Below are 16,286 nucleotides of genomic sequence, written 5' to 3'. Positions count from 1 at the left end.
CAGGGCAGGGGTAAGCAAGTCACAAAGTTCCATGAAAGTGCCCTTACGCATGCGAAAGTTTCGCAGCCACTGGGAATCGTCCCACACCTGCAACACAATGCGGTCCCACCAGTCAGTGCTTGTTTCCCGGGCCCAAAATCGGCGTTCAATAGATAGAATCTGCCCCATTACCATCAGGATCTCCAAAGCGCAGGGGCCCGCGGTTTGAGAGAATTCTGTGTCTACGTCCTCATCACTGTCATCGCCGCGCTGCCGTATCCGCCGCCTCCTCACCTCGGTTTGAAGGTCCTGGTTCACCATATACTGCACGAGAGTGCGCAAGGTGTTTAAAACATCCACGATTGCGGTATTGAGCTGAGCAGGGTCCATGCTTGCTGTGTTATGGCGTCTGCACAGTTCACCAAGCAAAAAAGGCGCAAAAGGGTTGTCTGCTGCTTTCAGGGAGGGAGGGGTGAGGCTGTACCCAGAACCACCCGCGACAATGATTTTTGCCCCATCAGGCCCTGGGATCTCCACCCGGAAATTCCAAGGGGCGGGGGAGGCTGCGGGAACTATGGGATAGCTACGAGATAGCTACCCACAGTGCAACGCTCCAGAAATCTATGCTAGCCTCGGACCGTGGACGCACACCACCGATTTAATGTGTTTAGTGTGGCCGCGCGCACTCGATTTTATACAATCTGTTTTGCTAAACCGCTTTATGTAAAATCGGAATAATCCCATAGTGTAGACGTACCCTAAGAAATGCAGAGTTAGTGGCTTCCTGTGGAAGAAATTGGTTTTTGTGAGTTGCCCAGCATCATATGGGAACTTTGTGACAGAGGCAGGGATACAGTCCAGTTGTTCTTTCCCTTTCTGCTGTCCCCTGCTTTCTTCAGCAAACCAGGTTAGGGTCCAAAAGACAGCGGCCTCGTTCCCTGCACAACCCCAATTTGTTCCCAGGGCGCACAGTCCAGCCTATGCAATGAATGACGCCAGGGTCCTGTGGGGAAATATAGTTTTTAATTGCATGTTCGCGTACTATCGAAATGCACAGATGCAAAGGGGGTGGGATGAAGGTTGCATGGACGATCTTTCTGGCATTTCCTAATTTTAAGTATTTAATTTTGCAACCTCAGCTTTCCTTTTACTTAATTTTTTGGATGTCATTTCCTAGATTTTTTTTTAAAAAGCAAACTGAAAAAACTGACGTTTCACTGCAGGGGGCTATATTGACCCCTCGACTCTCACACTTCGGTAATTAATAGGGTTGGAATATTTATATCCATACCACAAACTTCCATCATGTGAGCTAATAGAATAAGTGGTGCTGTTAAGACTATTATCTTCTATATGGACCAGCAACTAAAAGTTGATGACACAGTTTGCCAGTAGGTTTCACAGCTATTTTTAGATACCAGAAGAATCATAGAATATTAGGGTTGGAAGAGACCTTAGGAGCTCATCTAGTCCAGTCCCCTGCTCAAAGCAGGACCAACCCCAACTAAATCATCCCAGCCAGGGCTTTGTCAAGCTGGGCCTTAAAAACTTCTAAGGATGGAGATTCTACCACCTCCCTATGTAACCTATTCCAGTGCTTAACCACACTCCTAATGAAATAGTGTATCCTAATATCCAACCTAGACAGCCATATGTGAGTGGATTTTCACCTGCCAGTATTCAAGTTCCTGTTCCAAAGCGTGGAGGCACTAGAGATTCTCATCAAAATGATTGTAAGATTTTTTTTTTTAATTAAGAATTGGCCAAAGTACATTTTCCCCAAAACCTTGTTCCTGGAAATTGCTGAACTATTTTTGTTGAAATTTTGTAGGAAAAAAAATTCAGGCAGTTTCAACCTGAATACTTATAAATTTGCTAAAGTAAGTGACTGAAAACAGTGCCTTAGAGTGCAAAGTCTTAGGCAACCTTAACTATAAGCAATGCTGCCAGTCCTACCTATAATGGAGATGACATCTGGGTGACTCTGTATTTAATGGTAGAAATTGCAAAGATATTGGAAAAAAAAATAAGGATCCATCTGGATAAAATTGTGTGAAAGGAGAAGAGTTTGTTTAAAGAACCAACAAGATGGGAAACGTTACTAAACACTTCAGAAAATTTTAATTATATAATGAACACAATACCAAAAGGAAGGTAGTACAATATGTGATGAGATGACAACAGATTATCTTCAGTTGAAGAACAGGAAGAGCTTGTGTCTTGCACAGGAATGCCTTCTAGGAAAGATGGTTTCATGTCATCCTTTTGGCCAGACTGCATATGAACCCTAGAGAAGTTCGTGTTGACATAATGGTTAACAAGTCCAGTGTGCCCAGCCACTTGAGCATCCTCCCACAGGTTGTTAACATACCTCCAAAAAGTAAACTGGCTAACTTTTCAGTTTGCAATTTTTAACTGTCCTATCCAGGAATGTGGGTTTATCAAGGCAGCCATCTTGATTGGGCTTCTGATCAGGGTTGTTGTCCAAGAAAAAATCCACAGGAGTATCAGTTTCCTGGAACTTTATGCTGTGTGATGGGCACTGTTGGTTCAGAAAGAATGCCTGATTGGCTACTATATTATAGTCTGACTGGACAGCATTTCCACAGTTGCTTCCCTCAGAAAGCAATTGCGTGGGGAAGACCTTAAGTAGGCATTGTTGCACAAGTAAGACATGCCTCTTATTTGGTGGACCCAAGCTCACTTAGAGTTTCAGGGGCTACAGGAAAGTGATGAGCAAGCAGTCTTCTAGCTTCACAGAAAACTTAACAGAACATACTCTGCTAAAAGCTGAAAGTTTGCCCACTGTTTGCCCACTGTTATTTGCCCACTGATACAGGCTATCCCTTAAGGCAAAGCTAGATGGAGTTCTTGGCTGAGTTCAGGATGCTGTGTGCTTGATCACTGTCACGGCTCCCTGAAGATGCACACCTTTGTGTTGGCAAGTGTCCTGGATAACAGAAGGAAATTCGGGCTGGCCTCTCACCATTGCATAAAACATTTTCTTCAGAGAGCACAAAAACCTTCGTGTCAAAGGTTATTTCAGCTCTTCTTCCTCTATTTCTGTGCTTAATACATGATGTACTTTTCAGCTAGGGAATTTTGCATTATAGAGAGCTCTCTTGGAGGATGGATCTGGAGCTGTTAATCGGGGAGATGGAACTCCATGCTTTTCCCTCTGGGGCCAGGTGGTCAAATCTCTTAATTGGGATTGCCGGACAGCCTTTCTAGGAGTAGAGATATTAAGCCGGTGTGAAGAAATATTTCTTTTATAGAATAGTGTTGATAAATTGTATAGTCAGTTTCTTGACCACAGTTTGATTTGTTATGAAATGTACTCAAGAGCCCAAATAACCAATGTCAGTCAGGTTCAGTAATGTGTTATTGGAAAAAATTCTGTACGATTCCAGTCTCCAGAGAACAGTCCCATGCAGCTATGTTACATTCACTGTATGCAGAAGGTGTGCTCCCCAAGGTACACGTTTCAGCTGGTACTATTTATATGATGATTTTACAGATTACACCTCTCTCTTTACATGTCCCTAAAATCCAACCATCAGTTTGTCCAAGTTCTCTACCTTGTTGTTCTGTTCCTTCCGTATCTTTTGTTTTGAATACTAGCTTTCCAGGTACTGGTCCAGGAAGTTACATCCCTATCTGGTACTAAGACAGAGAATGAAATGTATCTTGGTTTTTGGCAAGTTTCCTGTCTGCTTGTGCCAGGTGCTTGCTTCAGCAAATGCAAGGTGGTATGGGATACTTAGCATAAGTGAACAAGATTATGATATAGGCCAGTTTATCACTTTTAGAATATTTGTGCTTAATGCTATTGGTGCTTATCTGCGCGCGCACACACGTGTGTATGTGTATGTATGCATTAATACGTATAATAAATGTTATATATTAATGTGCTAGACAGCGTATATTAGTCAACAATAATATATTGTATGAAATGGTTGCCTGTGGTTCCTACAAAAATGGATAGGACATTTTGACTGACAATTTCTATTGCAGGTTTATATATTTCTTATTTGTGTTTGTAAACGGTTTTAATCAGTTTAGCCTTACTTAGAATTAAAATTTCAGGTGGCTGAATTGTTTGAAGAACTGAAGAATCGAGTAAAATCATTCAACATGTATATTAATACTCATCCACCTGTTATGGATCAGGAGTATATATACAAACAGCGCTTCATTTTGCAGGTAGGAAAATTAATATACATAGCCGGTTTCTTGATTTTTCTTTTGGACTGGCAGTACTTTAATTTACAGTACAGTAGTTTATACTTATTAGCATCGACTCGGTTGCCAGCAAAAAGTTATCTGGCAGTTGCTAATAAGCAGAAGTCAGGTTTGTGAGGCTGCAGACAGGCAAGGAAGCGCTGGGAGGTGCTTTTCCTGGCTGCAGCTCTGCAAACCTGCTTGCAGGGAAGGCAGCACCTGAGGTATGGGGCAAGGTTGCAGCCTAGATACTGGGGCTTTCTGTGGGAAGTGGGGACAGTGGGACCCACAAAGCTGCATGCCTGTACCCCTCCCTGTGCTTCCTTCCCTGTGTGTGGTCCCACCACAGAGCACAGTGTGGAAGATGGAGGGAGATGTGTGGTGTAGCTCCGGCATTCGGGCTGCAGCCTCTCTCCCTGCTACTGCTCTGCCCATAGCTCTGTCCTCCCAGCCCAGAGCCCCTTATCTCCTGAGTGGTCCTTGTGTGCAGGCAAGTTTGCAGGGCTGCAGCCAGAGAAGGCATGTCCCAGCACTTCTTCCTTAGCTGCAGCCTTGCAAACCTGCCTGCAGGAGGTCTCTGCACATCCTATTGCTTCCTTCTGGGGCTGCAGACTCACAAACTTGCCTGCAAGTGGTTCCTTTCTTCCACAAAAGTTTATTCCTGAGGGAATTCTGCACCTAAAAATTATGTACACAGTATTTTTAAAATTCTGCAAAATTCTGCCAATTTTATTTGTCAAATAAATGTGGCTCCAACATGGCAGTGGGGAGCATAGGCCACTGGCTGCACTGATGTGGGAGATCACCCTGAAGCCCCCAACTGCCTGGGTACAAGGACACAGCTGTGAAGCTGAACCAGACCCTGACACAGTGCAAGGGCCGGGCCTGCCCCAGAAACACCCCGGAGCTCTGCGCCAGGCTCACCAGGTCTTAGTGGGCAGGCTCAGCCCGGCAGGATCCAAGTGTGTGGGGGCTTTGTGTGTGGGGTGAAAGGTTTCTGGTTGCAGGTGGCTCAGTGGGAGAGCTGGATGCACAGGGGCTCATTGGGGGGTTCCAGGTGCTGGGGGAGTGGGGCTTGATGGGGTGAAGGTCCAGGTGCAGCTGGTTGGGCTCAGTGGGGTGGGAGTCTGGGGGTGGGGGATTTGTCAGGGTAGGGCCTGTTTAATGGGGGAGTCGTATGCTGCCGAGGGAATGCTGCATGCCAGGCTCCCACTTCCCCCCGTGATTTTCCTATCTCCTTTTCTTCTCCATCTCATCCCCCTCTCCTACTGCCCCATGCCCCATCCTCCTTTCCTTCCCCTCCACATTCCCCTCCCCCTGCTCTAGTCCACCCACTCTTCCATCTCCACTGCCTCTTCCTCTCACCCCCTGTCAGGGTTCCTTCCCCACTCTGAACTCTGGGGTACAGATGTGGGAACCCACATGAAAGACCCCCAAGCTTATTTTTACCAGCTTAGGTTAAAAACTTTCCCAAGGCACAAATTTCACCTTGTCCTTGAACAGTATGCTGCCACCACCAAGTGATTAAGACAAAGAATCAGGGAAAGGACCACTTGGAGTCCTATTCCCCCAAATTATTCCCTTAAGTCCTACACCCCCTTTCCTGGGGAAGGCTTGAGAATAATATTCTCATCAATTGGTACAGGTGAACACAGACCCAAACCCTTTGATTTTTCATTGTTCTTAAGATCCATCAGGTTCTTAAAATAAGAATTTATTTAAAAAAAGATAAAAGCATCACCTCTGTAAAATCAGGATGGAACATAACTTTACAGGGTAACAAAAAGATTCAAAACACAGAGGATTTCCCCTCCAGGCAAAACTTTAAAGTTACAAAAACAGGGATAAACCTCCCTCTTAGCACAGGGAAAATTCACAAGCTACAACAAAAGATAATCTAATGCATTTCCTTACTATTACTTACTATTTCTGCAATATTAGATGCTTAGTTCAGATATGGCTTAGGGAGATGTATTTCCCTGCCCTGGTTCCTTGCTGACTCCAAGAGAACAAAGGAACACAAAACAAAAACCTTCCCCCACAGATTTGAAAGTATCTTCTCCCCTTATTGGTCCTTTTAGATCAGGTGCCAACCAGGTTATCTGAGCTTCTTCACCCTTTATAGGTAAGGAGGGATTTTATGCTACCCTTAGCTATATGTTTATGGCACCCCCCTTCCCTCATTTCCCCAGCCCCATTGCGAGCACTCACTGTTGCACAGAAAACAGGAAGGCTCCCAGCGTGCAGAAGGGGAGCATGACTGGCACTAGGACCCAGGAGGCGGCATTCATCTGCAGAGTCAGCAGAGCTGAGATGCATCCTCTTTAAGCTGGGAAGCTCTGCACTTGCAGAAATGAAGGGGAGCGGGGGCAATGGCTCACAACCCTGTGTTCCCCCTCCATGCTTCACCTCTGTTTGGGGGGGGGCAGTCCCCCTCAAATATTGTATCCAGGGTCACCCCCAACCCTATTGCATGGCTTCCCTTTGCTTCCCTGCCATTTTTTGCAGGGAAGCACAGAAATTCTGAGGCGAGGGGGAATTTCCCCAAAAGCAAAAGTTGCTAATAATCACCATGCCATTGCTTATATTCTAATCCTGTTAACGTTGATGTTAATGGGATGGGATTGGTTCTTAGCTACATATTGTCATTCACTGGAAGTTGCTAATATCAGGATTGCTATTAAGCAGCATCTATTGTATTTGTTTTTAAACTCTTTGGAGCAAAGCTTTTTACACTCGAATACAAATGAGTGTCCATCGTGTTTCAGTTTATTTTTTCTCCCTTTAGTTTTATATCCCAGTTCATGTGGGATCATCAAACGTTTTTTGGTTTGTTAGTGTAGAAAATAGAGATACAATTCATGGATCAGTGGCTCTGTGGCTATCCCTTCACTTCTGACAGTTTATCAAAATAAAATCTGATGAGATGTCATTTTGCTGTGGCTGTCCAAATTAATTTTTAAGTCATAAAAATAAACTAGTTTGGAAGGACACTCTCGGGGTAGAGAATAAAAATAAAAATTTTAGCGAATTAAAAGGTCCAGGAGTGGGCTGCATTACTCCTCTGTGGGATGCCACATTTGGACCTTCATTGGCTCTGTAGTTACTGAAAAATTTGGATCACTTCCAAATTTTGTGCAGATAACCTCTTCAGTTCTTTGTCAAGTAAAATTGGCTCTGGGCTGATAGGGATTGGTGATGTGAAAAACAACCCATTATTTAGTTTTCAGTGAAATTTTAATTCAGTTCTGTGCCATCAAACGCTTTGAGGTCTAATGTGGATATTGTTAGTGTAAAGTGAGTGAGTCTTATGTACTCTACATAACCATGTTCATGTAGTTATTTCGTGACAACTGTGAAAGTCAAGAATATTTTATGTGCTGATTGAGACACTGGGCATTGCCCACAATGCCAATGGATTTTCATAATTTGAACAGATTGTATGTACCTATATAAATACTAAAATGTTGAAATTATTATAGAAGGGAATCCCTTTTTATGAAATCGTTCTTTAGGAATATAATATGGAGATATACCTATCTCATAGAACTGGAAGGGTCATTGAGTCCAGCCCCCTGCCTTCACTAGCAAGACCAAGTACTGATTTTTGCCCCAGATCCCTAAGTGGCCCCCTCAAGTATTGAACTCACAACCGTGGGTTTAGCAGGCCAATGCTCATACCACTGAGATATCCCTCCCCCTTGTAATTTTAAACTGAAATGTTATGTTTCACAGTTGTTCCCATAGAGTGGGGCTAGCCACACACTAGAGCTTTCATTAATTTAGTTGGTCTACAGTTGCATTGACAGGAACTAAATACAGTGTGTTGCATTTTAGCAAAATATTGGCTTTATTTCAGGTTGTAATGGCCGGTGCTTTCTATCCAAACTACTTTACTTTTGGACAATGTGATGAAGAAATTGCTGTGAAGGAACTGGCTGGCGGAGATTCTAAAACCATTGTAATGGTATGTTAAGGCAATGAGTAATCTACTGTGTATTTTAATTACGTGAGATTTCAGTGTTGAGGGTGATATTTTGACATTTCATTCTCTCTTGCAACAGAAGAGGGATAATTGTCTGTGCTTTGATTTTATACAGAAGGACTCCTCCCCTCTTCCAGTATCCCAGTTTTAATACCTGCTGTGTGGGTGGACTGTTTTGAAAGAATTCCTGTTAAGGACTGGTTCTGAGCATTTGAATGTTGGTCTCCTGTGACCAACCAGCACTCACTTTGATATAGGTTTAAAACATGTTGTACGACTGTCCAGGGTACTTGTTAATAGGTAGTTATGAAATAAACCCTTGGAGCCAGTGATTTAAATATTACTATTCAGTAATCTCTCCTCATTGCACACGCATCACACGCCTATCTTTTACTTTAGGATTACTTATAAGTGCTGCACTCCAGGCATTTTTCTGTTCTAAGTCTTGTTTACATTGTCCAGTGAACAAATGCAAATATGAAATGGCAGCAATAAATACATAGATACTAGGTCAGATATATACTTAGGAAGTTTTATGTGCTTGTCACCATGCTTTGCTATTATCGTAATAAAAAAGTGAAACTGTGAAATTGTGTACTTATTTGTGCTTTAAAGAAGACAGACCTCCAGCCTGATGTGCCTCAAAGAGGGTAAAAATTGCTAATGCAAACCACAGACTAGATTGTGAGGGAAGAGCAAGATGCGCAACAGTGTACACATGAACGAATTTCCACATGCTTTGCTGCTTAGCCACCAAAGAATTGACCCATTCAGCAAATTCATGGAATAGACACAAGCTTTCAGTGTAGTCTGAGAGACTGTTATTTTTACCTAAATGTAACTTTTCTGATTTTGCTCATAGCCCAATTTTTTGTCAGCTTGGAGCTAGAAGTACTGCAATTTCTTGTTGCAAGCAACCGCTTCTTTCACTGTCTTAGTCACATATGATAACTATATTCATGGACTATTCTGATTTATCAGGAATACTAACTCATATGGAAAATCTTAGGAGATAATGGAATTCCATTGATATCCTCAGTTTATGATAGCCTGCACACTGGGCATAGTCATAAGGAGAGCAAGGAAGACATGAATTCCATCTTCCTTCCAGTACAAAGCGAGAGAATGGAATTAACGTTAAGTAGCTTGGCTGGAGTAATACCATTGTACTGTACAAATGAATCTTAAGTTCTGCTTCCTGATCAAAGTGGGTCTTCTGGGTTTTTTTGTGAGGGAAGGTCATAGGTATTTCAATGTACATATTTTGCAAAACAAATCTAAAAGAAAAAAGGAGAGGTGTGAGGTAAAACTAAGCCACTGACAGTTCACTTTTGAAAAAAAAATTCTGTATGCAGAAATACTTGTGTCTAACACATTTTACACTGAAGTTAAACTATTCCTTTTGGTTTTCTGTCGTTAGGTCTATTTAGAATACTATTTAGCACTACTTTGGAGGAAGCAGGGCATCATTAATTGCAAATTCTTGGAACTTTGGAGTACCTATTTTTAAAAATAAATTGCTAGATTCAAAATCTGCCTTTATTCAAAATAACATCACAATTTTGATGGCATTTACTACAGATATAAATACTACATCTCTTTTGAATATTAGAGAAGGCAAATACTCCAAGGCTCTGGTTAAATGCATAATCCATTACAACTTTTTAAACTGTGCCAATATTAACTTTATTTTTTGTGACAGTTGAAGAACATTCCTCCCTATGGTTTCCTATACTATAAACAGCTGCAGTCACTCTTTAGACAGTGTGGTCAAGTAAAATCTATTGTATATGATGGAACAAAGTAAGTAAAAATGTATTATTTTATATGTCATAATTATGACGCAATGAGTAGAGATTAATTTAAAAATCATGTCACTGCTTTTGTTACCCTGTGATCTGTCTGCAACATTTAGTGATCTCTCTTGTGATGTGATCTGTATAAGTAGTTGAAAATCAAATGTTGGACAGAGTGAGAGAAGCAGGCTTGAGGCTGAGTACCTTTGTTTATCAGCTAGTAGTAGAGAAACCAGTCTTTTTACCTACTGTTGTCATTTTCTTCTTTTGTGTAACAGTAGCCCCCTAAAAAGGCTGCCAGTGTTTGAGAATCTTGGTAGCTTTGCTTTTCTCTTCAGATTTCAATACCTTCATGATTAATTTTGTTGCATCTTCCCAAAACTCTTCCTATTTATATTGCTATGTCTGCAGTTATGCAGTAAACTTGAGCATGCTAGAATAATTTCATTATAGCCATAATTGTATGTAAAAATGTTCTAAAGGTACATAGGACAGATTAAGCAGTGGCTGTGAGACTACAAACATTTTTGCATTTCTCTTACCTGCTCAGACGTGGACCAGGAGAAGAACTGATCCACTTTTTACTCAAATAAAGTACCTGATTCAGGGATTGGATGTTCTGTTTGTTTTTTTGAAACAGAGCCTTTGTGGAGTTCTCCCGTAATCCAGCAGAGCGGTTTAAAACTCTTCCGGCAGTGTATATGGCACTTAAAATGTTTCAGCTAAGAATTCCGCTTGAACTCAATGTTCATCCTCCAGAAATGATTGAAGGAATAATGGAGGGAGTGACACTTACAGGATTGAGGCACACAAGGTATTGCATTATGGAGAGAGACTAGTCTCTTCATAGACTAGTCTCTTCATAGTCCTAGGTTGGAACAAGGTCTCTATATTTTATTTTAAGATCAAGTGTGAACTACCTCTGTCATCACCAAAACTAAACCAGTCCACTTCGGATATCAAAGGCATAATCTTATGCCAGGGAAGAATTATTCTGGAGGGTGTTTAAATAGAGAAATTGTGGTGAAATCACTAACTGAACACTTGGGGGTGGGGGTACTTATAAGTCAAAAATGAGTTGGTCTAGAAACCTAAAATTTGTATTTCTTCTTAGTGGGACTGGTGTGTTTTGAATAGTTTTAGGGGTATTTTGTTGGTTAAAAGCAGTTTGAATGCATATTCAAAACCTGCAGAGTTCTTACCCATCAGCCTTGCCATATGGAGTTAATACCTTGTGAGCAACAGGTAGGCATATGTGTGCAGTGATAGTTGTATAATCAACCTAAATATTTTTTTTCATAACTTAACCTTAAAAGGGATGCCATTGAGGAAAACTCAGTTGTTAAATCTAGGCTTTTGTGAATTTTATAAGAATTTGGTTGGGCAGCTGCTACGTTGCATGTATCAGCAGGCACATAAAACATAATTTCTCAGTGGCCTGTTGGATTTTCATAGCTCTCCCCTTTTCTACCTTTATTTATTTTAAGCACAGACCATACTGTAATATATGCATTTTGGGGCCCATATCTTTCTTTCTAGGTATAAGTGCCTCAACTTTGTTTTAGACCCAGATAGAAAGTGATTCAGGTTCATTTTTATTAAACGGAACTTCAGATTCTCACTTCAGAAAAATCCCAGAACATAGTGCTCAAAGGATAATATTTGTATTCAATTATGTTTTTTAGAGTAAATGTGGACTTTCAGAAGCAGATCGTAGAGCCTATGCAAACCTCATTCGGTGCTCTAGAACAGTCACAGACAATTACAAGACTCCCCTTGTCCATCTGTGTCACAGAGGTAGGAAAGTTCTGTCACTAAAATACTGACCGTACCTAATAAATCTTTTAAAGATTCCTCTATACAAACACAGCTAAAAACTGGAAATAGTGGAGGAGGGGTTTGAAACTTTTTTCATGGAATAGGATCATTTGGGGAAATAAGCAACTTCTCTCAAATTTAAAACATTTGTACGTAAATAATAGTCTCGATATTGTAAGGCATGGGCTGTGCCTTGTGTGTTTGTACGTTTTGGGAGCTAGTAGAAACAAACAGTAAGTGGAAGTGAAATTTAAAAGGCAAATACATTTTAACTAGATATAACTCTTCAATCAATTTTTACATAACCTGAAATTGTCCTTTGTGTAATTGTCCATGTGCCCATTCTACTGATGGTACACATGCACCTCGTGTTAGAGATCAGTGTCTTTTTGGCCATCGGTGCCCTTAGGGCATGCGTGTGCTCTCCAGTCATCATCCTGTGCTGTGATGGCATATAAGGGCAGGCCGGCCTGCTACCATTAAGCTCCTCTCAGCACCTCATAGCTTAGAGATGGAGCCCAACAATCCAAGAGACTGACAGCCTCCTTGATAGCCTTAGCTACCCAGCTACAAATAGAGTGTTATTAGTTAGTTTGTTTGCCTGTTTCAACTTTTACTAGTTATTTACTATGGCGTTGTTCAGCTCACTTAGGTTTAAACACTGCCCCTCGTGAGAGAGCTATTCCAGTTTCAGATAGAGACTGTAAGTGCCTCTGTTGTCTGGGAGAGATGCACATTCCCAGTAAACATGTGGATTGTAAGTCTTTTAGCTCCAGAAATAAGAAGGGCAGGGAGGCCTGATTTCATGTCTTCCTAATAACCAAAGGAACAAGACCAGCTTCCGAGCTAAGCTGTCAAGTACACCCTGCCTGTGAGCCTTCTGAATCCAAGAGTGTCAATATGGGCTTGTGACTTTGAGCGCCCCAACTTGAACATTTGCTCCTAACTACAACAGTGACGTCACCCTCACACTGCATGGGGTTATAAGCCCCAGAGGTAGGTCACCCATCAGGGATTCCTCGAAGAGGAAAACTTCCCTGCAGGGATTTCACAGCTCTTGCTGAAACTCGGCACTAAGTTGCTTCAGTGCCACAACCCAGCACTTCTGCACTTCAGTGTCTCTCACTCCTCTGCTACATATGGGCTATTCCCCTTCTATCTGCAGTTTCTGGAGGCAGTTCAAAGCTGTAGCACCAGCCTGACCTAGCCATGCCCCTTTTTCTGGCCTGCTGCCAGAACTTCTGCCTTTGTGACACCTGTCCGTGGTGGTTCTCTTTGCTCCTCTCCTTTCCTTTCTAATTTTTTTTTCATTTACAGGCAGTACTGAGCAGCCTTCTTTGTTCTCTCCGCCACCTGGACAGGGTATTTAGCAGCCTGTGGAATGTTGATAACTCTAAACAAGTTCTGTGCGTCTCTAAATTCACAGGACCTCTTCTCTTTGGAGAAAAATTGGACAAGATGGTGGCTGAAAATGCTGCCAAACCTAAACAGTCCTTCTGCTCTCCACTTTGTCCTGTAAGAAGAAAATCCAAACCCACAATCAGACAGAATTGCTTCTTTCAGCTTTCTTTCTCACAGAGGTTCCAGAGGAAAGGTAACAGATATACAAAGGCAAAACTTTGGAGTGGAGCATGCAGAAAAACTTGAGGTACTCCCACAACCTTCAAGGGCTCCTTATGATGATGAGTGAATGTGCCTCTGCCCAGATCTGAGCTTGGGAGGCAGAATTTCCCACTTTTCAGAGGGATGGTTTGCTTCTACCGTAGACAAGAGAGAGAGGGTGTGCACCATGGATACTCGAGCTAAGGGTTCCACCCCATCCCTTCATTTAGTCTCCTGTCACCAGCACCCTCACCAGGTGCAAGCTTGTCCAGAATGAGATCTCACATCTCCTGGACATGTGAACAATAGAGTTCTCCCAGAATAATGCTTCTCAGGGTTTGACTCCATCATCTTCATTGTTCAGAAGTGCACTGTTGGAGTTAGGGCCATCCTCAATCTGAAAAGACGCAACAAATGTATGAAGAAAACAAAGTTCCAGATGGTGACTTCCCTGTATTAAGGGGACTTCCTAACCTCAGTGGATTTAGCAGATGCATACCTTCACTTTCCAATGTGCCCCTGCCGGCTCCTGAAATTGGCTTATGGTACGGATATTACCAGTAGCAAACTCTGCCATTTGGTCTCTCCTTAGCCTCAAGGGTATTTACAAAGATGCTGGAGGTGATCATAGCCCGAATCAGATCCCAGGGTATTCACCTGTTATCCCTTCCTGGATGACATAGGGAAAGTGATCCAAAAGATAAGACAAGAACCAGCAAAGGTGCTAATGCTAACTCTGCGCCTGCCAAGAAGATCCTGACTTTCCAGCCTGATACAACTAAAGCTGAACCACCATTACAGATACTGGTGAGGGCATACATTCTTTACTAAGGACCATTTCTCCATTAGGACCCAGGCCATCTTCATCTGACAGTCTGGCTGTTGGAAGGGAAGTTTTAGCCATGCTTGGTCTTTCTTCCAAAGTGATGGAGACTCTGCTCTCTTTTAGGAGCACTTCCACTCTAAAAGCCTGTTTTTCCATCTGGACCAAATTCAGTGTTTGGTGTCAAGAGCATAGAGTAAATACAAGAGATCCTGGGTTTCCAGTTATTCTGGACTTCCTTCAGGAAGGAGTGGATAAGGCACTACAGCCAAGCACTCCAGGTGTCAGCCCTCAGTAGTGTACTGTTTTGCAGGCTCCATGGGCTACCTGGCCAAGAACCTCAGATATGGGTTCCTTAGGGAAGTTAGACTGGCCAGAGCAGCAATCAACCCAAGCTTCCCAAAGTGGGACCTAACATTGGTGCTGGATGCCCTAACCATCCATCCCTTCAAATCTCTGGCATCTTTATCACCATTTTATCTTTCTGCCAGAACCGGTTTTCTAGTTGTCGTCATGTCCACCAAATGAGTTTCAGAACTGGGAGAATCTAAGCAGGATCTTACTGCATGTTCCATGATGACGAGTGCTGCTAAGAACTTCACAAACATTCTTGCCTATGGTAAATCTTCCTTGCCATGCTTTGCAGGAGATTGTCCTCCCTTCATTCTGTCCAAAGCCACAGCTACTGATTGAGAAGCTATGGCAAAGCTTGGGTGTCAGAGGAGCACCAACGATTTATATCAAGCATACAGAATCCACAAGGAGATCAGACTCTCTTCGTTTCTTTTCACCTGGGGTATCAGGGCCTTAGATATCCAAGCTATCCCTCATCAGATGGATCAGGCTGTGTATTAAGGCATACAAGGCATCCAGTGTCCCTGTTCCAAAAGGAATTAAGGTCCATTACCCAAGATCCATGGCAACCTTGTGGGCCAAAAGAGTGTGTGCTTCCACCACAGAGATCTTCAGAGCTGCGACATGGATATAGGCTAACACCTTTATCAGACCCTATAAAGTGGACTTGGTTTTCCTCAGTGCCCTCTTTCAGCAAGAGGGTGCTGCAGGCAGTGGTCCCATAATAACCTTGATGTTTGAGCCATCCTGAAAAAGGGCATTTCCCCCCTTTTTCTTTGTTTGTTCTCCTATCTCTCCCTACTCCTGTCCACTGCTCTCTCTTTCCCATATGTAACAGAATTGCTTACCCAATAATTTCCTTTCTGCTATCAGCAACTCCAACAGTTCTTCTGACCCTGGTCAGTTCTCCCCCAGAGGGTCAACATTTGTTTGGATATTTACTGTATAAGCAAGGACTTACTGTTGTGACAGAGTTTCTCGTCTATCTTGGTGGGTCCTGCGCTTATTGGCGGATTTGATCGCCTCCGAGATTCACCATGTGGGTCAGGGAACAGCCCAGAGACCTTCCTCTCTGGTAGAACCCACAGTCCAAGTCAATTCCTCCTGTGTCTGATCAGGAGTTGGGAGGTTTGGGGGGAACCTGGGCCTGCCATCTACTCCGGGTTCCAGCCCAGGGCACTGTAGACTGCAGCTGTCTAGAGTGCCTCCTGGTACAGCTGCGTGACAGCTACAACTCCCTGGGCTACTTCCCCATGGCCTCCGCCCAACTCTTTCTTTATCCTCACCACAGGACCTTTCTCCTGGTGCCTGATAATGCTTGTACTCCTCAGTCCTCCAGCAATATGCCTTCTCACTCTCAGCTCCTAGTTCCTCTTGCTCCCAGCTCCTCGCATGCACGCTACAAACTGAAGTGAGGTCCTTTTTAAACTCAGGTGCCCTGATTAGCCAGCCTTTCCTAATTGATCCTAGCAGTTTCTTCTTAATTGGCTCCAGGTGTCCTAATTAGCCTGCCTGCCTTAATTGGTTCCAGCAAGTTCCTGCTTGTTCTGGAACTGCCCCTGTTACCTTACCAAGGGAAAAGAGATCTGCTTAATTTGGGACTAATATATCTGCCTTCTAACACTCTCTTGTAGCCATCTGGCCTGACCCTGTCACACTTGGTTGGCATTGGAATTATTGTTACTAATTATTTTCTACAAGTTTTTAC

General features: G+C 42.9%; 1 protein-coding gene across 5 annotated transcripts in view; it reads left to right on the top strand.

Moving 5' to 3' along the window:
- The window catches only part of TDRD9 (tudor domain containing 9), a 141,935-nt gene that overhangs the window by 106,522 nt on the left and 19,127 nt on the right, over positions 1–16,286 (top strand). For 3 of the 5 annotated variants that reach the window (XM_039536381.1, XM_039536382.1, XM_039536380.1), the window contains 5 exons: positions 4,066–4,182; positions 8,060–8,167; positions 9,888–9,988; positions 10,622–10,795; positions 11,667–11,778. In XM_039536381.1, coding sequence (XP_039392315.1) covers positions 4,066–4,182; positions 8,060–8,167; positions 9,888–9,988; positions 10,622–10,795; positions 11,667–11,778 — 612 coding nt within the window. The remainder of the gene's footprint in view (positions 1–4,065; positions 4,183–8,059; positions 8,168–9,887; positions 9,989–10,621; positions 10,796–11,666; positions 11,779–16,286) is intronic. The other 2 variants (XM_039536383.1, XM_039536384.1) reach the window with 2 other exon arrangements.

This window comes from Mauremys reevesii, linkage group 4, assembly GCF_016161935.1.
Source record: "Mauremys reevesii isolate NIE-2019 linkage group 4, ASM1616193v1, whole genome shotgun sequence".
Taxonomy (NCBI): domain Eukaryota; kingdom Metazoa; phylum Chordata; order Testudines; family Geoemydidae; genus Mauremys; species Mauremys reevesii.
Note: the sequence above shows the minus strand (reverse complement) of the source record. Positions and strands in the feature narration are given on the sequence as shown.